The following is a 24,961-nucleotide window of genomic DNA, read 5'->3' as shown; positions in this document are numbered from 1 at the left end:
AGAGACCGGCTATTCAGTACTTTTAAAATGTAATTTCTGACCAAAGGATCTGGCTTTTAGACCAGATCCAACGCCTGAGTGGACCATGCTAGCTGGCATGGTTTCGCTGGGTTCACACCGCAAAGATGGCCTGTCTATTGGCCATTCCGCCTTTATAATGCTCATAGAAATAAGTTATTAGTCTGGCGTAGGGGGTGGAGTAAGGGAAAAACTCTTTAACTAATTTTTCTACAAATAAAAAAGCAAAAAACACTCGCAAAAAAGCCAGAGCTGTCGTCGGCTAGCTTGACAAAGAGCAGCGGCGGGCTGAAGAAAGCGCGTGACCCCGGACACGCGGCTGATGAGATTCACAGCCGGCGTTGAGGTCCACGAGAAACCTCTGTGTAAACACTGTCAGCAGATTGTTAGGCTATAGATCCTGAGAGAGATTCGTGGTGTGTATGTTCAGGGGCCGTGCAGAGAAGCCAATAGTTCGGGCTCGGTTATTAAGGATGATGAACTGTGATTGCGCACGGAGAACGGAAAAATCGTAGGGTAATAATATCTCTGTGCCGGTGCCAAGGTGTGGATGTGTGTGTGTGTGAGCTGTGACATATGGCCCACTTTCATTCAACAAGCTGCCATTTCTGTAACCGTTCCCTTCCAGAGAGAGAAAAATGGAAATTTAGGGCTGAGAGATGCCCGCCAAACTTTTGTTCAATCATGCATTCATTCTCCATTTATTTACATTTCCTATTTTTATTGTGTTAGTCAAACTGTATTAACAATCAGCAAACTGTGAGACATATATCTCAAGCCAAGCTTAAGATAAATAGCTTCATTCAAAGTTGGCAACTCGTTATGCCTTATTGAACATAAAACAAACACATCCTTCTCTCTTTCCTATATGTGAAGAATGGTTTTCCTCTACTGACAAAGTGATGAAACAGCACAATTATGCTACCAAAGAGCAGTTTGGGCTTCGGCAATGCTTTTCAATCCTCGCCATTAACTGTGGTCTGGAGCCTTTGCTGCATCCCAAATTGGGGATGCGACCACAGACATGATCAATGATCTGTCCTGCCTCTGGCCCTCTGATTGGCTGGCATCACGTTCCAATCCCCCAAAGGGTTTGTTTTCATGTGAAAGCCGGCCGTGCCATCCAGTGTGCCGGGAGAAGGCCTGGGGATGATTGTTATTTAGCCTCTCTCACCGTCAGTCTCCACAGGACTTGGCTTCTGGCAGAGGGCTTGACCAGCTGCCAGAAACAGCCTTAGTTTGGTCTGCCATTAGCTCTGGCTTTCCGGAGCCATGGCCCGCAACGGAATATGGAGGTTAGGATCCCGCTCCTAGCAGGCATTTATGAAACGTCATTCATCCAAGCTCCGTCGCTGTGCACGGTAAAACCCAATCACATCCAACCAACGTCCGTCCCCGCACTCCCAAAATAGAGAGGAGATGGGGGATCTGGGGGATCTAGCCTTACAGGAAGTCATTCACAAAGCATCATCAATTGCACTATTGCAACACATTGGAAATAAAAGGCATTGTAATAAATTAATCTTAAGTAATCGGAAAGAGATATGAACCTTCCATTAGACCTATCAATCAGGGGGGCCGTGGGATCGCACTGAAAATCCAGTCCCTGCAAAATGTCAGCCACGTTCAGTGGTGTAACCTGGAACCCCAATTTTTCAGCAGAATCAAAGCAAACAAAAACGTCATCCCTGGGTCACTTAAAGATCTATGTTTGTATTGAAAGGACGTTGTTTTAACAGCTGTCAATGTGTCATGCTGATCTTGTTAGACTAAATATTTTGATAAAAGGAACTTTGGAATGGATCTCTTTCGACAGAAGCAAAGCAAAAATAGACCTCTGTTGTGCTCCACAAAAACACCTGGGTCACTTGAATGTTTTTTATTTGGAGAACCATCCTCAGTTACACAATGTAGCAGTGAACCCAGCAGCTCCGATGACTACACAATGCAAAGACATCGAGTCAACCAACACGCAAGCGGGTGGTTTCAGGGATAGCAACGGGCATGAATTACCATTGCAACAATAGAAAACTTTGCATTAACTGACTAAAAATAAACATCATACAGAGCCACTGACTGAAGATTCTCATTTATCTCTAGAAATGTAATTGTTTTGTTTGGCAGACAGAACCTTGATTTATCGTATTGCTGTTTCTTCTAACAGGCGAAAGGGGGCTAAAACGTTCATAAGGGTTGTTTTGGAAAATCTACACAGACAACCTATACCGTTGTTCAGGTTGGACATCACACTGGGCCATTCATAATAAAACAAAGGCGTAGTAGAGTAGCAGAAATGTTTGGGTCGTAGATTAAACATATTGGTTGTGTATATTTAGGGATCAAAATCTTCATTGAATCATGAGACAAAAAAATGCCTTTAAAGCCATTGTTCAGAGCTTCACTGTTCTAGCAGATACGGCAGTTTGTCTTTGTAGGGCAGAATACATCTCTATCTGGTAGGTCAGTAGGCTAGACTCTATCCCAATGCCTCTGCAGCCTTCAAATTGCCAACTCTACTCTAATATATTTCTAGCCCCGAAATGTTAGCGCTTTGCTAATACATATCTAGCATCCAAGATGCTTACACTTTGCTAATCAATATCTAGCCTTATGGACGGTCGGTAGCCTACCACTATGTGAATATCATGCATATTTAGCTTCTAGCCTCCAAGATGCTAACTATATGATTATGCATCATCTCTAGCTTTCAGGATTCATCGTAGAATCATCCAGGTACATAGACTTGCAAAGCATCTCTAAGCTTTCTTGAAGCTCTCAATCTTGTCAAATTTTTCCGAGATCAACATTGCATAATAGCCGCTCTGTGCTGGCCTGGTCCTTTAATGGATATCAGGTTTCTGTTTACACATGAATAAACAGACGTTAGCCAAGACATTTCTACATCGTTTCAACATGATGAGTCTCAGCCAATTCTCATCTTCACACCAAAACTGAACTCAACAAAGCAAGAATAAACAAACAAGAAGCGACCTCGGTTTGATGCAAGGATGGAACGTGTGTGTCTGTGTGTGTGTGTGTGTGTGTGTGTGTGTGCGTGCGTGCGTGCGTGCGTGCGTGCGTGCGTGCGTGCGTGCGTGCGTGCGTGCGTGCGTGCGTGCGTGCGTGCGTGCGTGTGTGTGTGTGTGTGTGTGTGTCTGTGTGTGTGTGTGTGTGTGTTTTTGTGTGTGTTTGTGTGGAATGGTTTGTCCACAGTCTCCAGATATGACACCAGGCCAGCAGGTCTGAACAGCTGGCCCACTCGTCTGTCCAGACACTGATAAGGATTCACTAGTTTAGTGCAGAACGTGTGAACAGCAGTAGATGGGAAGGGCCAAACCAGCAGGGTTCTGCCTGCTCTAGTCTACACTGGATATAGGTCCGCAGGTTGAACGTGTGAAGGCTGTTTATGTGCTCTCTGACATGCTGTCAGTTTTTCAATTAAATTCCATCCCAGAATCTAAACAGGACCAGAATAGGTTCTGATCCATTCTGTCGGATAAGGGTTCAGTAAAAAGAGGGAAACCAGTAAACATTTTTCAATGAGATGAATTATTAAACATAACTTATAACTCAATTCTGTGAAAGATATTTGGATGTCCGTCCGTCTGTCTGTCCAAATAATTAAATCGGACCTGTCTATAATCTTAATCTTCAGGTTTGTTTCTCCAGGAGCTAAATTAATTCAATCAAAGAGGATGAGTATGTGTCCTGCAGCCTGGGGCCTGCTAGTGCTTTGTGGACTGTCCCTGTGGACCGGCACCCAAGGCCTGGCCAAGAACCCCCTCCTCTCGCGGACACGAAGGGCCCCCAACGACCACAGCGGGGACCCCAAGAAGTGCTCCTACACCTTCCTGGTCCCCGAGCAGAAGATCACAGGCCCCATCTGCGCGGCCCGCGGATACGCCACCGACAAGGACCGCGTGACACGCCTGGACGTGGCCTCGGTGCGGGACCTCCTGTCCAAGCAGCGGCGGGAGGTGGAGACCCTGAAGCTGGTGGTGGACGTGGACGGCAACCTGGTGAACGAGATGAAGCTGCTGCGCAAGGAGAGCCGCAACATGAACTCCCGCGTGACGCAGCTGTACATGCAGCTTCTGCACGAGATCATCCGCAAGCGGGACAACTCCCTGGAGCTGGCTCAGCTGGAGACGCGCGTGCTCAACGCCACGGCCGAGTCGCTGCGGCTGTCCTCGCGCTACCGCGAGCTGGAGACGCGCTTCTCCGCGCTGTCGGCCGTGGTCAACAACCAGTCGGTGCTGATCGCCGCGCTCGAGGAGCGCTGCATGCAAGTGTACGGACGCAGGCGGGACCACCACCCCGAGGGGCCGCCGCTGGTGCAGGTGGTCCCTGAGAACCTGCCGGTCAGCGTGCCGCGCTTCACCAACGAGATCCAGAGGGACAACGGCCGGGAGGTACCGCGGGAGAGGGGCTCTCGCTCGGGACCGTCGCCGACGGGAAGCACCATGGAGGCCCAGAAGCCGCCGGCAGGCAACTTCAGTGTGGAAGGTGAGGGTGTCCGAAAGGGGGCCGGTTCAGGTCAGGTTATGGGGTGTTTAGGTAAGAATAGTCTGTCTATTGGGGAAGGCAATGCATTATGGGGGCCAGAACATCAGAACAACCAGTTGCAACCGAGTTAGCAGATTAATATAACATAGAAGGAGGAAGAGAGAGACACAGAGAGAGACAGAGAGAGAAGGAGATGGACAGATGGAGAGCAAGAGAGGAGGAGAGTGAGGACGCAAGAGGGAGAAAGAGAGGGAGAGAAAATAGAGAGAGATTGGCTGGCAGTTTACTATATGTGAATTGATTAGTTCATCATCCAAAGGGATAAACCAGAAAATAAAGTTCCTTTCTCAGTTCAACTGGGCCGCAGGTAAACCAGGCCCTCTGTGTCCCAAAGGGTCAAAGATTTGCATTTTCAGCTGTAACTACATCCTCTCTCCAAACCAAAAGCAAACACAAGCCGTGATGGAAATAAAAATGTAGTAATGTCTGAATTCAGGTGGAAGGGGAGGGTGAGAAACAGACTAAAAGGGAAGGGGTCTCAGGGGGATATGGCTGAGCACAAATACACCTCAACCACAGAAAAACCTGTGCTGCCATTTTCCTCATCAGCCCAGGGCTGTTGACATGTTCCATTATTCAGCCCCAAAAGCTGAGTGTAGGATTTCAAGGCAGAGTGTCCCCACCGCGACGTACACTGAGAGAGAAACAAAGACACATCCAAGCCTGGAATGGTACGTTCCAACCCAGGCTGGAATGGTACGTTCCAACCCAGGCTGGAGTGGTAAATTCCAATCCAGGCTGGAATGGTACGTTCCAACCCAGGCTGGAATGGTACGTTCCAACCCAGGCTGGAATGGTACGTTCCAACCCAGGCTGGAAGGGTACGTTCCATCCCGTGCTTGAATGGTACGTTCCATCCCAGGCTGTAACGGACTCTCTCTAAACAGCATGTGACGGGCAGGCTGTTAATATTCCGCAACATAAACTGGCTGCTCAGACACATCTGCTTGTGATTTAAATTTTGTTTTAATTAGGAGTGGTAGTATACTTTAGGAGGGAGGGGGGGGGGGGCGCTAAGGTGAAAAAGCAACAAAGGTACTACTGTGTAGCCCCATATAGAAATGTGTATCTCTTCTACTACTCCTCTATCTACTGCTAAATGTTCAAAGGTGTTCATTTATGTACTGAATGCTTTCTAATAGATTACATTTACATGAAGGGCCTTCAGCAGACGCTTTTATCCTCAGCTTATGCATCATCCATGAGATTGAATGAAGCGGTCCATGTCCCCTGTGCCGCCCGGCCCCAGGTCCATACAGAGACTGCCTCCACGCCCAGGAGGCCGGCCACACCAGCAGCGGGGTGTACCTGATCCGGCCCGAGGAGGCGTCGCGGCCGCTGCAGGTGTGGTGTGAGCAGGGCATGGACAACGGGGGCTGGACCGTCATCCAGAGCCGCAGAGACGGCTCCGTCAACTTCTTCAGGAACTGGGACAGCTACAAGGTGAGGATGCACAGGGCTCCACTGGGGGAGGTTCTCGCTTGCTTCTCCCCTCCCCCTCTGTCTTTCTCCTCCTCCCCTCCCCTTCTCCCCCCCCCCCCCTCTCCCGCTCCTTCCTCTCCCTTCCTCTTCTTGTCACCCTCTCTCTAGCCCTCTTTCCTCACTCTTCTTCTCCCTATTCTCTCCCTCGTTCCCCCTCGTTCCCACTCTCCCCCCCCCCCCTCGTTCCCACTCTCCCCCCCCCCCCCCCCCCCCACCCTGCTCCCTCTGTCTCCCTCCTCATCCTCACTCCGCCTGTGATCCGTTCCTGTCCAAACAGCCGGGGTGTTGTTGTTACATGGACCTGGAGATCCAGAAGTGTGTGTGCGTTTGTGTGTGAGAGGCCATCTGGTGCGGAGCGTTGTGGAGGACCTCATCCCCCTCCGCGGCCCAGACTGAAGTGTTCCTGAGTCGGCGGTAACGCAGACAGCCTGAGTCAGCAGCCCGGAGACGGAGAGAGAGAGCGAGAGGGCCGCCGACGGGGCTCCGTTTCTTGGGAATCCCATTATGAAACGTTAGACGGCCTTTAGTATGCAGGCCTCGTAGGAAAGTATGTTCCACAGCTCAGTGTCAGCTCGACCCCCACTCCTCACCACCCAAACCACCGCTACGCTGCCGCTGCTGCTAACAGACCTACTAACCATCTTCTTCTGTCTCTACAGCCCGGCTGACCGTCTTCTTCTCAATCGCTCCCACTTTCCCTCTTTCTCCCCCTTCTCTCTCTATCCCTCTCAAATTCTGCCTCTCTCACACTCTTACACTCTTTCTCCTTCCATTCCATGCTCTCTTTTTCAATCATTTCTCCTTTGGTTCTCTTCCTTTCTCTCTCACCCCTCTCTCTATCCCTCTCCCTCTCTCCCTCCCCACTCCTTTCCTCCCTTTCTATCTCCCCCCCTCTCCCCTTCTCTCCCCCATCCTCCCTCTCTCTGTCCGCGGTGGATTGTATAAGTGTTGGCAGACTGAATGATGCAGTGTTCTGTTCAGTGTGCGTATTAAACACCCCAAATGGGAGCTAAATTACTCTTCAAAATGAATTTGCCCACCCCCCACTCAAAGTCATCATGTTCATGCACACAACGAGAGAGGCCAAACCCCCCCCACCCCTTCCCATACCCAACCACCCAAACCGACCGTCATGAGAGCCCACATCATTCATCATCCTCAGGGGCCTCCAGCAGTTAATCCAGCCCACCGCGGCCCAGCCCTCCCTGGTGAAGTGTGTCAGAGGCATGCTGCCAGAGGCATAATGCTGGTGATTATTCAACAGGCTGCTAGAGTATCGCTGTTACCCGCTGATCCACGGCATGGGGTGCTGGGCCAGTTTGAAAGAGGAGCCCATCGCACAACCATTCTCTGGATTGATGCAGGGCTTTTCTTCTTCTTCTTTTTTTTTTTTCTGAATACCTTGGTTTCTCCTTTGAGAAGGAACTCTGAGAGGAGAGCAGCCTTCGCATGCCATGGTGGGCCATGTGTCTCCGTTTAAAAGAATGTACTTTGTAATTGGTTTCTCGGGATTGTCAACCAAACCGTTATCCGACTGATACACGTCCCAGATTTTTGTTTCAAGTCCACCTAAACAATCCCCCCCCCCATCCCTTTACTCTTGACGAAGGCCAAAGACTCCCACAGGAACCGTATCTTCTGTAATCATCCTCTGACGCTCCTGTAATCTCCCCTCACGCAGAGTGGCTTCGGGAACATCGACGGGGAGTACTGGCTGGGGCTGGAGGGGATCTACAAGCTGGGGCGGCAGGGAGACTACAAGCTGCTGGTGGAGCTGGAGGACTGGACGGGCAAGAAGGTGTACGCCCAGTACAGCAGCTTCCACCTGGAGCCCGAGGCCGAGGGCTACAGGCTGCGGCTGGGCACCTACCAGGGGAACGCCGGAGACTCGCTCGGCAGCCACAACGGCAAGCAGTTCACCACGCTGGACCGCGACAAGGATGGCTACGCCGGTAGGAGGGCGGCACGCGGCGGGGGACGCCGCAGTGGGAGCGGGGGTCTCATGAGGCAGGAGGCTACCAAAGCTAAGCTAATGCTACGAACAAAAAGATTTAAAAAAAAGATAAGGAAACTTATTATGATGTGAGAGGAATCAACAAAAATTTGTCATCTTCCACCTAGTATTCCATTTACATTTCCATTTCGGTCATTTAGCCGACGCTGTCATCCAAAGCGCCTTACAATAAGGACATTTGTCAGAATTGTTGTTCCCATCTTGCCATATTGCATTTAAGGCATGTTGGGGGGAAAGGAACCTGCATTGTAAGGTCAATGTAAACTTCCTCCGACCTTTCATTGTTTATGGGTGTCAGCAGTGGCGGCGCCAGAGATTTTTTTCTGGTGGTGCTATGGGGGTGCTCAGCGTTTTACTGAGGGTGCTATGAAATTAGGGTGATAGCATATGAGTCTCAATTTTCTCTACTACAACACCTCCCCACCATATCTTCACATATGTTTACACGTTTGCACTCTAACGGGTCTATGGGGTACATAAAAAGCGCCATTCAAATCGATCGTTTTATTATTGTCATTAGGCTACTTCTGACGGACGCGCACAAAGCCGCGTTCATCTCCGACGGTCAAAATGGATGCAGCATGTTATAGATAACGTAATCCCAAATACTTCACTTACTTCAGTGTGTGGATTAAAGTTTGCGCCAGATGACTACCAGGTCACCACTACCATGAGCGACAAATTAAACTAAACATAGGCCTACCAAGTTCAATACACTTCTAACTAAAGACGGCAGATAAGAATGTCAGATAGAATTAACTTAAACACGCAAAGAGTCAGAAATGCTTTCAAAAAGAGTATATTATTTTAGGTCACAATCAAATCATGAATGAAACCAAACAGTAGGCACTCAAAACCACAATAATAAGAGAATTGACCGATCGCCAGGATTACTGTTACTTAGCCTACTACTCATTGAACAATCACGTTCACGCACGCAACGTGTCTGTGTCGTGCTACGTGAACAATCTGTTTATTTCAATCTGTTATTTTCTTTTGTGATTAAAATATTATTATCACACAATACATTTTATTAAGAACTCAGAATGAAATTAAATAACAATAATAAATAAACCATTATTTTCTTGGGGGTGCTATGGGGGTGCTATGGCCAATCTAGGGGGTGCTCTCACCCCCTAGCCCCCCCCTGGCGCCGCCACTGGGTGTCAGGCTGATGAAGTGACTTTTGGGGATAAAAGCATCAATGGTTAACCAGAGGATCTCACCGCTGCCGTGCTCTCGCTCTCTCTCGCTCTCTCCCGGAAGGTAACTGCGCCCACTTCCAGAAGGGAGGCTGGTGGTACAACAGCTGCGGCCAGGCCAACCTGAACGGCGTGTGGTACACCGGCGGCGTCTACCGCAGCAAGTACCAGGACGGCATCTTCTGGGCCGAGTACGGCGGGGGCTTCTACTCCATGAAGGCGGTCCGCATCATGGTCCGGCCCATAGACTGAGGGTGGAGGGCGCCTGCTGAGGCCACGGGGCGGGCTGGAGCACCTCAGACATAAATTATAGAGTGTATTTGTTGTGAGTATAAATGTTGTGTAGAAGTGTTGGAAAGAGAAGCCTGCTCTTTACTTCTGTGAAGGTCTCCCCAGCTCCCCAGAAACTATACCCACCTCCCAAGGGATTGGAAGAATTTTGTTTTTCTTCTCCAGATCCCTTCCTACAGCGATGGGGACCCCCCGTATGAATATGTACATAGCTTGTTGTAGTACATGGCTAAAGAGGAAGAGAAGACAAGATCAGTGCCAAAAGTTTATTGAAGCCCCATGAATTGTGTGCCTGGCAGAGACAACAGTGTTTAAAGTCTCTCGCCTCTGCAGGCAGAGGATTTGCATTTAATCGATTGACATCCAAGGGAGGACTGAAAAACGATGGCCAAGAATACATGCACACTTGCATTCAAAATCAAACTCAAGATCCAGTCACAATTCAGGTTACACAGTTCAAATAATTATGTTTTTTTAGAGTAATCAGATTCTATATAGTCCCCACTGACTACTACATATGACCAAACTATATGCGTAAATAGTACAAAACTTAATGACTTGTTCAGATATGGTTTCTGTTCCGTAGTTATCACTAGAAAAGAGTAGCCTGATGTATGGCGTCATCCTAAACTGGCAATGGCCTTAATAACTCTATATGTTACAGACATTTTATAATTTATCTTTAAATATCGATACCAAGGAAACAGCAAAATAATCTTTCAAAAATAGTTTCTCCCCTCCTTTCCAACTGTATTTATGAGTGTCATTCTGAGAGGAATATAAATGCTTGTTGTATTAATGCCCTTCCAGTTATGCTAAAGATTAAATTTCTTCCATCAACCTGGATCAACATGTATCGCTGTGAGAGAAGGAGGGGGGAGGGGGGTGAAGTGACGTGGTCTCCAGTTGGTTTTGGCGCAGTATAAAAATGCCAACCAAGCAAATTGAGTCTAAGAGGATTTGGTGGAGACAACGAGAAACACATTGCTGAATGCCAAACAGGATGGGGAGACAGAGACGGGAGAGAGGCATGAGAGAGAGAGAAAAAGAGAGAGAGAGAGAGAGAGAGAGAGAGAGAGAGAGAGAGAGAGAGAGAGAGAGAGAGAGAGAGAGAAGAGAGAGTGAGAGAGAGAGAGGAGAGAGAGAGGGAGAGGGAGAGGGAGAGGGAGGAGGGAGCGGAGGGGAGGGGAGAGGGCAAGAAGGAGAAATGGGAATGATTGGATAGAAGGGAGGTGGGGGAGAGCTGACACTGGGATGGAATCTTTCCAAATTGCCAACGTTTCCTCTCCCCTCCCCTTCCTCCTCCCCTTCCCCTCATCTTTTTAAATACAGAGACATTTACATTCTTTCCATAGAAAGTGCCTGAGAAGTATGTTTTTGAATATCACTCACAAATAAAAACTTTGGCGAGGGAGAGGGAGAGAGACAGAGAGAGAAAGAGGGCAAAGACAAGAGCGAGAGAGAGGGCGAGAGAGAGCGAGAGAGAGAGAGAAAGAGAGAGAGAGAGAGAGAGAGAGAGAGAGAGAGAGAGAGAGAGAGAGAGAGAGAGAGAGAGAGAGAGAGAGGGAGAGAGAGAGAGAGCAATGGCTCTCTGTATAGTCTGTAGTCTGTAATCAGTGGAGAGGAAGGGAGAAACCGATCCGCTGGGGATCGGGGCTCGTGGTCGAGCAAGGGGTCGTCTGGGGGCTTCTGACGGGCCTAAACAACCCCTCACCCTCTACCCCTCACCCTCTCCCCCTCACCCTCTACCCCTCTACCCCTCACCCCCTCCCCCCTTACCCCTACCCCTCACCCTCTACCCCTCACCCCCTCCCCCCTCACCCCTACCCCTCACCCTCTACCCCTCCCCCCCTCCCCCCTCACCCCTCACCCTCTACCCCTCACCCTCTCCCCCTCACCCTCTACCCCTCACCCTCTAGCCCTCACCCCTCACCCTCTACCCCCTCACCCTCTACCCCTCACCCTCTACCCCTCACCCTCTACCCCTCCCCCTCTACCCCTCACCCCTCACCCTCTACCCCTGACCCTCTACCCCTCACCTTCTACCACTCTCCCCCTACCCCTCACCCCTCACCTTCTACCTCTCACCCCTCACCCTCTACCCCTCACCCCTCTCCACCTTACCCTCTACCCATCACCCCTCCCCCCTCATCCTCACCCTTTACCCTCTCCCCCTCACCTCTCCCCCTCTACCCCTCACCTTCTACCCTCTCCCCCTCACCTCTCCCCCTCTACCCCTCACCCTCCCCCTCTACCCCTCCCCCTCTACCCTCTCCCCCTCACCTCTCCCCCTCTACCCCTCCCCCTCTCCCCCTCTCACTCACCCTCTACCCCCTCCCCCTCACCTCTCCCCCTCTCACCTCTCCCCCTCTACCCCTCCCCCTCACCCTCTACCCTCTCCCCCTCACCTCTCCCCCTCTCACTTCTCCCCCTTTACCCCTCCCCCTCACCCCCTACCCCTCATCCTGTGGGGGACATAAGATGTAATGATGTAACATCCGCTCACCGTCAGAAATACTGAAGATAAACCGGATCTCATGTTGCAGCTGATTAACTACAGCGACCCTCCCAGTCACGCCACGCTGTTTCTTTTGTTGTTTTGGTCTTTACCTTTCTCACACATTAAAAATGCAATATATATGAGGGGACAACCGAAGGCAAAGGAAAAGAAGACGTTGTTTCAATATTTTTTTACTAGGGAATGTTCAGAGAACATAAAAATGTAACAATAAAATAACAACAGCCCATACCGAGACAGGCTCTTAAAGACTATGTGGATAATAAAGTTTCTCAGGGCAGTGACTCACTGCACTGAAAATTGGTGCATTTCAAACACAGCAATAAAATACAGTTGAGCAACATGGCTTGGGCCCGTCCTGTGGATTTATGCTGTCATAAGTGGTATACTGGTTGCTTGTCATCTTTGTCATTGTTGTGGTAAGAAAGGTTAGCTGTTGGGAGAAGAAGGGAGGGATTTGACTTTCAAATATTATAATTATTTGGTTGCAAGTCATGCTGTACAAAGAGAACCCTTATTCTGGTTTCTATTTCAAGAAGCTTGGGTGAGAAGGTTCTCCGCATATAAAAGAAAGCTCCAGTGTAAACTCTTTGTAGAGTCTGTAATATTTGACATTGGATCATTGTAGCAGCCTCACTATAATAAGAATGTTTTAAAGTGTGACAGTCTGTGTTTTGTCCATGCTTGCATGTGTTTGTTTGCATGTGTGCCTAAGTATCTGAGTATATGTGTATGTATGTGTTGGTGTGCTGGCGTGTGTGTAACTGTGTGTGTGTGTGTGTGTGTGTGTGTGTGTGTGTGTGTGTGTGTGTGTGTGTGTGTGTGTGTGTGTGTGTGTGTGTGTGTGAGTACAGTTACGCCTCAATGACACCCTGTCGTGGTTCTTGTGAGAGACATGTGTCAAGAAATTCCAACCAGGATGTGTGTATTCATTATTGGGTGGCAATTGTCCACTGTCTGTTAAGATCATGTCCAACCGTCCAACAAACTCTGTCCGTCAGTCTGACAGCTTTTGGGGGTTTCTGTCTTGAGAAAGGCGTACGTTGCCGCCCGACGGAGAAATGGGGGGGCGGCCTTCTTCATACCTTGCGGGCCCCAAGAGCCGTAAGTCAGACACTCTCTTAGTCATGTTAAACTCTTAGAGGGGTGTCATGGCTCCTCACCTCACACCTGCAAAGAAAATCCAGGCCATTCATTGGCTGCAACAGAGAAGGGGACATCCCTCGGCTCCTTGGTGGGTGAACCACACTCAGGACGAGGTTCGGGGTGGGCTGCCTAGTCCCTAGGGAGACGATTGGAGGTCTGGCCTGGGAGAAAGTCCTCTCTGTCTTCTTCTTGGTGGAACTTCTTGAGTGCCAGGGTGCTTCGACCACCAAAATGGCTGCCGTGTTAGGCGGATTTCTGGGAAAGAGAAGATGGCTTATATGAGGTGCAGGGGTGTTTGTTGAATGTTTGCAGCTGTATTTCAGTCTCTCAGATAAAGAGAGACTGATTTTTTTTTTCTGCGTTTTTTTAACTAAAAATATCTTATTTTGCAACATCTCCTGAATCAAGTACACATCGCACAGAACATCCTTGAAAAAGGGCTGCTCATATACTATACCGAATCTAAAGTACAAAAAGCTCACCTTGTACTTTTCCGAGACAAAAAAAGCGATGATAGAAATTGTATGTTTAAATAAAAATAAAAATACCTGCTCAACATCAAGACCTCAGCTTTTACTTTAACAGCATGAGTGATCTATAGACTTGATGATCTCATTCTGCTTTATGACAAAGTGACGTCATACTCTTGGTAGATTTTAATTTTCATCCAAAAGCGATTATAATAATGCCACTTAGGATTTAGGATATTTAACAAATGAATACAGTGGAATACATAAAAATAGGACCAGATTTACTTCGGAAAATGGAATTGGCATAAAATGATGAATTCGACTCACTGAAGGAGAAGGCAAATACCTCTAAACCGCACCTTACATCAATAGGGCAGGCAGACCTATAAATAAAACACTCAATATATTCCCATGTCCAGGAACTGTGGAACAAAATGTGTTTATCCTGAATGAAATGTTTGAATAGTGGTCTTCCTCATTCCTTTAAAGCCCTCTTTTTTAATGCTTTAAGCGAAAACACTACAAACATTCTTAATTTATTAAAGATGTTTTGGGCCCCTTATATTTTGACGGACATGTCTATTTCTGAAACACAGATTAGGCACATTTTTCTCATGTTGAGCACAGTAACAGTTGCCATGGATGAATGTAATTTATTTTGATAGTGCAGGGGAGTCGATGAAGGCCTAAGCTCTGAGCAAGATCCAGAAATAACAAACAACTGACCAGCCACAGAGTCTTGAAAATTGTGCTTCTCTTTTCCTCAGTATCAAATCTGCCATTTGATACTGAGCCAATTCAAATAGTAATGCATTTGTATATTTATGTATCACATATATATAAAGATTGGCAGACTCAAAGGGAAGGAAAGTTATATATATAATATAGAGTTATATACAGGACTGTGATTTCTCTAATTTCTTTGATTATCTTTGGTGGTCTCCTCTTATGTTGAAGTCTAGGCTTTATGATTCCATGTATTCTGATATATGCCGTGAGTCATAGGGCTGAGATATACATTGTGGTTGCAAGTCTATTTTGTTGATTAAAGTAACATAGCCGAAGGCCAAATGTATGTGTGTGTGTGTGTGTGTGCATGCGTGTGTGCGTTTGGGGTGGGGGCTTGCTCAGGGGGTGGTTGTACACAACTTCCTTATACACAAGTGCTATTCAATGGCTTCATCGATTACCACATGATTAAATGTCCAAAGTCCCATGAAAAGGCCTAACATTTTTTGATCCATAGGTTTTAAAATGACCTTAGATTTGTCAAGAATCAGGATTAATCGTATTTGACCTATTTGTATAATAATAATTTATAAAACTGGTAATATGTCACGTGGTCCGATTAGTTATCAATAGAATGATGACATTTAAAGTCTTATCTGATTAATATAGCCTTTCTGCCAATAACTTGAGGTCAATCACTGTATGTGAAGCATTACATTTTTCAAAGTGTTCTAAACCGAAATGAAGCTTCACAGACTTATTGACAGAAATACTATAATAAATATTAGTATGGCCCTCCTTAATAAATATGGCCTTCCAATACAGAAATAGAGGCTGCGCTCTGCCGCCCCCTACCGACGCTCTACCCCCCCCCCCCCACCGACGCTCTACCTCCCCATACCGACGCTCTACCGCCCCCTACCGACGCTCTACCGCCCCCTACCGACGCTCTACCGCCCCCTACCGACGCTCTGCTGCCCCCTACCGACGGTATGCATTGGCTACATCCAAACCTGTACAACTTGAACACAATCACACCAAAGGAAATCGCAGAGAATCACATGTATCTACTAAAATGTGTTTAGTGTTATGAATAATGACCCTTGTTCGATCTGTAGCCCCCATCAATCAATTCAACATTAAACGCAGCACACACTAAAAGTAGTCACTTATTATTTAGGACTGGAAGGTCGGCGCTGAGTGATGACGTCAGTCTCAAACATCAGCTATGGCAGCTCATGCGAGTGAGCTGGAGATTGCAAAGAAGAATCTAACCGATGCGATCGGCGATAACATCAAACAGTGAGTGTACCACTTGGATAGGTTCCGGAGTCATTGTCCCGCAATGAACATGGTTATTTTGGTGTTTCTGACGATGGAGTTGATGTTGTGATGATATGCTCAGCATCTCTCTTGCAGCAGCTCCTATAGTCGCTGAAAGTAGATGACAATTGACGAAAATGCATCTGACTAACGTTATGTTAAATCCAATATTTAACGGTTAGGTTTCTGCAGACTACTACAAAAAAAAATGTTCCAGCTGTTTAAATGCATTTGTTGGTGCTTTGAATAGACCTGCATCAATGTGGTCCGTAATGAAGTTCATCACCGTGGTTAATGGTTGTTATTGGTCGCAGCTACTGGGCCAACCTGAAGCTCTGGTTCAAACAGAAGATCAGCAAGGAGGAGTTTGACATCGAAGCACGTCGTCTTCTGTCCCAGGATAACGGTATCCTCCCTTTTCCTGTTCTCTCTTAAATTGTGTGACAACATGAAGTTGATGTAAGTTATAGATTTGATAGAAAGACGGGTGTTAATTTCCCTTCACACATTTCTCCCTCGCTAGTTCACGTTCACAATGATTTCCTCCTGGCCATCCTCACACGGTGCCAGATCATCATCTCCACGCCGGGTGAGCAGTACATCTTTGTTTGGTTTGTTTCGTCTGGTTCCCCTTTCTCTAGCTGACAGTCTTTGATTTTTCTCAGAGGGACCAGGGTCTTTACAGTGGCCTGGTGGCTCTGCGGCCAAGCCGTGCAAGCCCAAAGGGAAGAAGAAATTGTCTTCCAGACAAAAGTTTGATGTGAGTCTCGAACATCGGGTTTCGTCAGTGTTGATGGTCATTTTTTAAATAATGCAAAACATTACATTATCATACCATTTATGATTGTGTGTGTGTGTGTGTGTGTGTGTGTGTGTGTGTGTGTGTGTGTGTGTGTGTGTGTGTGTGTGTGTGTGTGTGTGTGTGTGTGTGTGTGTGTGTGTGTGTGTGTGTGTGTGTGTGTGTGTGTGTGTCCCCTACAGCATCGCTTCCAGCCCCAGAACCCTCTGAGTGCCGCCCAGCCCTTCAGCCCCCGGGAGGCGGGCCCGGGCGGGGAGGAGGAGGAGCAGGTCCGGCTGAGTGCCCACACCCTGCTCCTCCCCACCCGGGGCCAGCTGGAGGCCAGGATGATGGTGACGGCCTTCGAGCTGGGTCTGGACAACGTTACAGAGGACTCGGTCAGCACCATGATCTACGCCGTCGAGGTGAGGTGGACTGCTCCTCCGGTTACTAGTCCAGCTCCTCCAGCACACGGCGGGGGTCTAGGAGGGCCCACCGTGATGTCGGGGGCTGTGTTCACTTGTTTAGAGTTCACCTAGACTTAGCCACCCCTCCTACCTATTGTGTGTTGTACGTCCTGGCACTTAAGGTACGCACCTACTGTATGTCTTACTTAGTTCTAGTACTTAGTTGTGTAGCCTCTTATCTTAGCTATCTTTGCTGTATACAGGTAATGGGTTAACCTAGAGATTGTTAGTGCTTGGCGTGCGTGCGCAATGGAATAACATTGAAGAACATTGAAGGACATTGGCTAAGCGTTGGTTATTTTTTTCTCCAGCACCATCTGAAAGACGTCCTGACTGCGGTGGTCACGCGGAGGAAGGCCTACCGCCTGCGTGACGGCCATTTCCCCTACGCGTTCGGCACTGAGGTCACGCCGCGGCCGTACCTCCAGAACAGCCTGGCGGCCTACCAGAGCGTCTCTGATTGGTGAGGGGGTGATGGGGTCGTCTGATGTGTTGTTTTGGCCGGCGTTTGATCATCCTGAGTGCCGTAGCCCAGTTGTTCTCAAATGGGGCTATGCATACCCCTTGGAAGTACTGAAAATGTCCTGAACATTTATAAAAACTGAAAAAAAATCAGTTTTTATAAATGTCTAAAACGTAAATCTTAAGACAAGGATAAAGGACAATCGGTGAAAAGAAAACAAATCCAGAAACAAGAATACATTGTAATGAGATTCACCTCTACATGCTGTGACCCTCCCCTGGCTTCGTTGCATAAAGCACAGGCCTATGTTTCTCACAAAATTAGTATTAGTATTAGTATTAAAAAAAGTATTAATGCAAAAAGAACGCACCCGCCTTATTTATGTTTATTGCACATTTTTCTCCCAAAAGATTTGAAGACTTGCTATGTTAATTACATACATACCACAGCTGAAAAAATGTCTAAGCGGGGGTCCACTAGTAGAACAGTTTGAGAACCATTGCTAGCCTATCATGACGGCCTTCCTAGAGCAGGACGCCTCCTACTGCGATTCGTTTGTATGGTACACCGGTACGTCCGACCTGCTCTAGCAAGAACGTGACGTAATTTCCTGGCTTGCAGCTCTTATGGCGTTCCTGTTTGTCATTGGCTAGGCATTGTTGTTGTTAACTACATTAGCCTCTTCAGCAAACCAGCTCGAAAATAAACAACACAACTTTACATTGTATTGTAGGCAAAGCAAGACGGAATAAAGTAAGAGCATTTAAAATCAACATTAAAATGACCAACTTGGTATAAATACAAAGAAAACTAATCTCTTTACGGGCGCAGCCATTTACCGTACGACTCGACAACAAAAATGGCGGCGCCGACCAAAAGGTGGCGTCCTTCCGTGAAATGACGCAAGAAAGCTGGGAGATTTCTCCACTTGCAAATTGTAAGCCTGGTGTACGAGGCATCTAGATCAAAGCATAATCCCAGAGCTAGCTGCTCTGATGGCGATTTTCCAGTCTACTTTTGGCCTGGCTAGGCACGGTTTGGCGCGGCGTGGCAGCCAGGCACGGCTGGGATTTGCGTTTCCATTACAACCAGGCTTCCTGCTTGAAAGGCTGTCTTTAACCGAATACATGCTTGTCTTGAGTCGATGACACAACGCGTTTAAAGGAGACATATTATACCACCAGGTGTGAGTGTGATTAGCCTTACAAGCCGTTTCGAAAATCTGACCCATATGACATCACTAGTGGGCGTGTCCACTTAGATCTGTGCTGGATAGATGAGCAACGTTCACTTCAGTCCACTGGGTAGGCTGGTAGACTGATCTATCCAGCACAGATCTAGGTGGACACACCCACTACTGTCATATGGGGCAGATTTTCGAAACGGCTTGTAAGGCTAATCACACTCACACCTTGTGGTATAATATGTCTCCTTTAAGACACATTTAATGTGTTTGGGTTTTACAGAAGCACGGTGACACACAAAGTGAATCCATCATCGTGGATATCATTGCGATATCAATATTCCACCTTTTTTGTTTCCTAAACCATAGCACATTGAGATCCAATTGATTTTAGATTAGTCCTGTTTACATATTGGACAATGTTTCACACATATTTCCCAGAGTGCCAAACGATTTTCTTCGTCCATCTTGGGTGTGGTACAGCGCTTTTAAACTGGCAGTGAAAATGCAAATCAGTGCATGACGGCCAAAGTGCCAATAAAAAAGTCTGATTAATGACCTCTATCCGAATTAACTGTAACGTGCTTTATAAAATAACATCTGCGGACTGACTAATTAGTGAATATTACTAAGATTACATTTTAAAAATAAGAAAGGTGTCTAATTTCACTTGCTCTGGCTACTTTCTCGTCTGCATGATCATTCTACAGTTCACAGATGACAAGTTCTCATCTTCTTGAATTCCGGCCAATAACTGCGCCCCCTCCACAGCCCTCCCCCAAGCGCCTCTCTACCAGCGGGGCCCCCACCCCAAGTGGCCCCTGACGAGGCAGAGCAGCAAGCTGTTCTCCTATTGGCCTGTTCCTCTGACACTGTCCCTGTGCCCCTCCCTCCAATCAGCATGTTTGATCTACTGGAGGCTTTACAGGTCAGGACCGTAGGACGCCTTTGAGAATATGGTGCTTTTAGATTTATGATTACCATAATAAGCTTCATGCTGTGCTTATGTTCTCTGATTTGTAAAGTAAATTATTTAAACTTATGTCAACTGTACTTCTTACATACTTTTCATATGCCTTATTTTCAACGTTGTTAAAAATACATTCCTATGAATAATAAACATAAGCTATATGGTGGCTCCAAAGCAATGACGCAACTTTTGTGTTTTTTACATCATTTTAATTATATCTACACCAATTATGAATCAGTGCATCAATTCAATCTAAAATCCTCGTCTGTCTCCCTCCATCTGTCTCCACCCGTCTCTCTCCCTCTGTCTGTCTCCACCCGTCTCTCTCCCTTCGTCTCTCTCCCTCCCCCCGTCTCTCTCCCTGTGTCTGTCTCTCTTCCCCCGTCTCTCTCCCTCCCCTTCGTCTCTCCCTCCCCCCGTCTCTCTCCCTCTGTCTGTCTCCCCCCGTCTCTCTCCCTCTGTCTGTCTCCCCCCGTCTCTCTCCCTCTGTCTGTCTCCCCCCGTCTCTCTTCCTCCCCCTGTCTCTCTCCCTCCCCCTGTTTCTCTCCCTCCCCTTCGTCTCTCTCCCTCCCCCCGTCTCTCCCTCTGTCCGTCTCCCCCCGTCTCTCTCCCTCTGTCTGTCTCTCTCCCTCTATCTCCCTCCCTCCATCTCTCTCCCTCTGTCTGTCTGTCTCCCCCCGTCTCTCTCCCTCCGTCTGTCTCTCTGCATCTGTCTCTCTCCCCCCGTCTCTCTCCCTCTGTCTGTTACTCTCCATCTGTCTGTCTCCCCCCGTCTCTCTCCCTCTGTCTGTCTCTCTCCATCTGTCTGTCTCCCCCCGTCTCTCTCCCTCTGTCTGTCACTCTCCATCTGTCTGTCTCCCCCCGTCTCTCTCCCTCTGTCTGTCACTCTCCATCTGTCTGTCTCCCCCCGTCTCTCTCCCTCTGTCTGTCCCTCTCCCTCTGTCTGTCTCTCCCTCTGTCTGTCTTCCCCCCCGTCCCCCTCAGGTCCACCGTGGGGTGATGCCCTCCCACACTATGTACGCCCTCAACATGGAGCGTATCCTGGCCCGCCTGTGGCACCCCAGCATCGAGGAGCTGGAGCAGGACCACGTGCACCGCCAGCGCCTGGCCGGCAAGGAGGGCCTCCTGCTGGGCAGCTGAGCCGGCCTGAGACCCCCCCCCCCTCCAGGGACGTCCTGGACTGTTGATTGGATACAATACGTTTTTCAAGTCAGCTGATGATACAAACGTTGTAAATAATGGGTGACCTGTAAGTGTTGGCACATGCCATGTTATAGGAAAGACCCACTTGTGTACCTAATGAGCAGGTAAAGGTATCCTTCACCACACCTGGCAGGTGTAGTCGGGGTGTGTGTCTGTGTATATATATATATATGTGTAAGTGTGATTTCCATGACAGACAATAGATTTAGATTTACATGAGCTGCATTGATCAATTCGGGCATCACTTGAAACATGGTGATTATGGTGTCTAGTTCTATATATATATACACCAGTCACTTCACTAGTTGTACGGGTGTGGTCTAAATGGGTGTAAATACATGTATGTTGTGTAAAGGCAAAATGCCCTTCCATTTAGTTGCCTACTAAAATCCAGTACAGCTAAGATTATTTTTTTGTAAACGTTTTGTATATATATCATTCATGATGCATCTTGTATCAGGAACATGTTTTTTTATTTTCAGTACAATTACTTTGGAATAAAAGCTCTTCGACTTGGCCTATTGTTTGTTTTATTCTCCTTGCCAGGATCACGCAAGAGACCACGCCCACACACTTAGTGCGTACGCTGCGTGTCTCCAGGGCACCCTTGCCATATTTGGCATCCTTCCGACACATCGCTGTCCAATCGTCAGCCGAGCAGACTCTCCAACCATAACACTGGGAGGGTGACTCCACGTCTGCCCGCCCTAAACTAGGACTCGTTTAATGATCATTTTCCAATAGAAAGATTTCACGTAATAATGCAATACGTATCCACAGGTCATATATGTGTCTAATGTTTATTACATCATATTTACAAATGCTGAAGTGCTCAAAATGACTGCATAAAAATAGTAAAAAGTAACAGTTTGGGTCTAATCGACGCTACGTCTATATTACAATTTGTATCGATGTAAAAGTTAAGAAAACAAGGCAAGTTGTCAGTAAACACCTCTAGTCGTTCTTCCCGTGTAAAAGGTAGGAAACGTTATCGTGCTCTGTACAAATGGTCGCTGGTGAGAGAAGAGAAGTGGTAGAAGAACCGAACGCATGGACAGTAAATAGAAACTGGAAGACAAGTGGGACCAGGCCTGTAATGCTGGGAGTTAACATGACTCCAAAAAAGTTTATTCTGTCTCCATTCTGTCAGGGTGCACGACACGCCACTCGGAGCTGCGTGTTGGTCCCCCAACACACGCTGAACTGTCTCGTTGTGAAGGGTTAGTGAAGTGCACACCCACCCCCCCACGCCGGGTCCATGTCGCCCTGGCCCTCAGTACGTCCCGACCTGCTGGGTGAGGATCAGCTGGCAGCCGCTGTTCACGTGGTCCATCACCTTCTGCTTCAGCAAGGCCAGCTCGTCCCGGAGCACGTTTGCGGAGGACACCAACTCGGTGTGTTGGGTTTTAAGGTTTTTCACCCGGTCCTCCAGCCGAGAGATCCTCTCCAACTTCCTTTTCCGGCATTTGGACGCCGCGACTCTGTTCCTCATGCGCTTCCTCTCGGCTTTGATCCGCTCCTGGCTCACCATGTCGATGGGCGACAGCGGCGGGGAGTCGCCGGACATCTCGGGCACCGTCTGGGGCTCCTCTTTGAACGCCTGTAGCCGTGCGTGCTGCGCCGCCAGCTGGGCTTCGAGTCGACTCTGGGAGGACTGCGCGGTGGGATAGTTCGAAGAGGAGATCTGTCTTTCGCCAGTAGGTGCCGACGCAGAGCCATCAGCCCGACTGAAAGTGCCCAAGTTGGTATATTCCGGTGGGTGCTCGGGGCGCACCGTGCAGCTGTATTGTACGCCGCCCTCCTCGGACGCGCTCTGCGCCACGGCGCCCATGGCGCTTGGCACATTGGTCTGTGCGTCGGCGCTCATGTTGGGCATCTGTTGGTAGTGGAGCTCTGCCAGGGCGCGGACGAAACCGTCGGCGAAGCCCTCCTGCTCGTCCGTGATGTTTTTGGGACATATGAACTGGGTCGGGGTGGGAGTCGTCAGCCCGGTGCACGACTGGATGATTAGTCTCTCCAACTCAGGCGAGGCCAGTTTCAGCAATCCGACGTCGGGAGACGTCAGGATGTCGATGGCCTTGGAGCGGAGCCCGGGTTTGTAATTCTTTGGGTCGTTGAGGTTCAACGTCATGGTCTGTTTGAGGGTCTTCGGGTTGAATCCGTACCCTCCCGTCATTCCGTCGTGCTGAGAATTAGCGGCTTTTACAGACTCGTCGTAAAATGTTGCTTCCATCTTGGTAGGCATAAGGCATAGGCGTTGTTACACAGTTCTGTAGGCTAATATCTTCAGTTATTACCTCGACTGTTTCGAGCATCAAATGTCTACAAAAGTCGTCTGGACGGAGTCCGTCTATTGTCTTTAAATGCTACTTACTTGACAACTTTCGGTGTCCTATAAAAAAAAAACTTTCTTTAAAATAAGATGGTCATCACCGAAATAAGGTTCCCAGAAAGATAAACATCACTTGTTTTCAATTTGAAAATGCTCCGGCGATGCTATCTTTCCATATAGACATTAAAAGTGGGGATCGGTATAGTACTTTCTTTCACTTCCAACGTGGAGACGAACTTTATCCACCTCTAAGCTGCGGCTATACTGAAAATAACAATGATGTCATTTCTACGGCCTCCCATTGGCTGGAGATGATGTGCGGGCGGTGCTTGGTCCTAATGACATGCGAGTTTCTCTGACTACGGGCCATAGCCACGCCTACCGCGATGCTTTGTGGGATTAGGTAATGCAGTGGAGCAATGTACTCTGGGATGACGTAGTGTTATTGAATATTTAGTTACCCGCCGAATTATGCACCCATCCTCAACACGATGTTAAAACCGTTCTGAAGCATTACCTTCGTTAAAGAAACAATCAGAGATTTAATCAAACACTTCTCCTCTGGTTGGTCTCGGAAGAAAGTAGTGAGAATAAAGCGCACGTCACGTTTAATTACTGTGGGTTGTGAAAATAAACATACAATAATTTTTGTATTGACAATACAAAATAAAAGCACACAGTTTGCAAGCCAAACAATTCGTTCTGATATTTTAGAACATAAATGTTCAGCTTTGCTTTACGTGCTAGAGCAAAATGTATAGGCCTCCATTCAGGGATTCAATTCTTATTAGGCGAGCCATATTGATGTTCCCAGACCGATAGGGAAGTAGATATTCCATATCAATGTAATTACTACGGTGCTGTATATGCCCAACCATTGTCCTCTAAAGAAGGAGTCCAGCTCTGTGGCCTCTTCCTTGTATTATTCAGCGGCTCTTCAGCCTCTACTATAAATAAATGAAGACCAGAGGTAGACCAGAGGGGAGGGCCGGCGGCTACAGGTCAATCCTTCTGAGAAGACATACTGAGGAGGCACACTGTGGTGTGTCGATGCTCCGACACCTCCAAGTGGAGATTCATGTTTGGGATGTTTTGGAAAGCTGGGAGTCGTCTGACTGTCTGTCGCTTGCCTGTCTGCCTGCCTGTCTCTTTTCTGTCTGCCTGTCTCCTGATGCCTGTCTGTCACTTTGTCTGTTTCTTGTCTGTCTGTCTTTTTTACTGTCGGTTTCCCTGTCATCTGTCTCCTGTGTATTCTCCTTATGTATAGATTTGTTTGGCAGAGTGGAATATTCTATTCAAAACAAGTTGTAGTAGATAATTATGTTAGGTGTATATGATTATAATTTAATGTAACCAGACAAGTTTTGTGTTGAGTGTGTTGTATGTATAGAGATATTTGACATGTATGGATGTACCCAGTTTCACTTTGATTTGTCACGTGTCGAGAGTCGTTAGTGGCCATGACGTGAATTTCAGGCATCCAAAACCGTGTAACAAATTGCAGATTGCAGTGTGAATAACATACCAATACAAGATCCAATAAGAGTTAATAAGCAATACAGTAATAATACATATGTGTGTGCTGTGATACATTACCATATACATAACACATGAAATCACATGAAATCCTTTCCATCTTGAGTGTCTACATCTCTGCTACACCTGTGTTTACAACCTCCGAGCGATCGAAGTCGGGCTGTTCCACGGCCTCACTTCCTGTCGTCGTCCCCCTCCTCTATGGGCCTGTCACCTCTCGACGATAACCCCACCTTCCTCCCCTCCATGCCGGCCAGCTGTTTCCACTGA

General features: G+C 47.8%; 3 protein-coding genes across 5 annotated transcripts in view; 2 read left to right on the top strand and 1 right to left on the bottom strand.

Annotated features, from left to right (window-relative positions):
• The window catches only part of angptl1b (angiopoietin-like 1b), an 11,295-nt gene extending 667 nt beyond the window's left edge, over positions 1 to 10,628 (top strand). Inside the window, exons 2-5 of one of the 2 annotated variants that reach the window (XM_056597733.1) lie at positions 3,688 to 4,524; positions 5,834 to 6,027; positions 7,748 to 8,018; positions 9,347 to 10,628. In XM_056597733.1, the coding sequence (XP_056453708.1) occupies positions 3,714 to 4,524; positions 5,834 to 6,027; positions 7,748 to 8,018; positions 9,347 to 9,534 (1,464 nt within the window). In that variant the 5' untranslated portion in view covers positions 3,688 to 3,713 and the 3' untranslated portion in view covers positions 9,535 to 10,628. Of the gene's footprint in view, positions 1 to 3,673; positions 4,525 to 5,833; positions 6,028 to 7,747; positions 8,019 to 9,346 lie in introns of both variants that reach the window. The other variant, XM_056597732.1, reaches the window with a different exon arrangement.
• A 5,009-nt stretch (positions 10,629 to 15,637) lies between these two features.
• Positions 15,638 to 21,335, top strand: tada1 (transcriptional adaptor 1). 2 transcript variants are annotated; one of them, XM_056597737.1, is made up of 8 exons: positions 15,638 to 15,738; positions 16,074 to 16,165; positions 16,283 to 16,348; positions 16,425 to 16,519; positions 16,741 to 16,962; positions 17,316 to 17,467; positions 19,422 to 19,578; positions 20,605 to 21,335. In XM_056597737.1, exons 1-8 carry the CDS (start codon positions 15,665 to 15,667, stop codon positions 20,758 to 20,760), a joined length of 1,014 nt encoding a protein of 337 aa, XP_056453712.1. In that variant the 5' UTR covers positions 15,638 to 15,664; the 3' UTR covers positions 20,761 to 21,335. The 2 variants fall into 2 exon arrangements, with proteins under 2 accessions (XP_056453712.1, XP_056453713.1); XM_056597738.1 differs by lacking the exon at positions 20,605 to 21,335 and having other exon boundaries at positions 19,361 to 19,563.
• Positions 20,815 to 23,413, bottom strand: LOC130388297 (transcription factor Jun-like). Its single transcript, XM_056597741.1, has one exon. The coding sequence runs from the start codon at positions 23,066 to 23,068 to the stop codon at positions 22,097 to 22,099; it is 972 nt and encodes a 323-aa protein (XP_056453716.1). The 5' UTR covers positions 23,069 to 23,413; the 3' UTR covers positions 20,815 to 22,096.
• Between the last annotated feature and the right edge of the window lie 1,548 nt (positions 23,414 to 24,961).

The sequence above is a fragment of the Gadus chalcogrammus genome, chromosome 8, assembly GCF_026213295.1.
Source record: "Gadus chalcogrammus isolate NIFS_2021 chromosome 8, NIFS_Gcha_1.0, whole genome shotgun sequence".
NCBI classification, from domain to species: domain Eukaryota; kingdom Metazoa; phylum Chordata; class Actinopteri; order Gadiformes; family Gadidae; genus Gadus; species Gadus chalcogrammus.
This window is presented reverse-complemented; position numbering and strand designations above follow the sequence as displayed.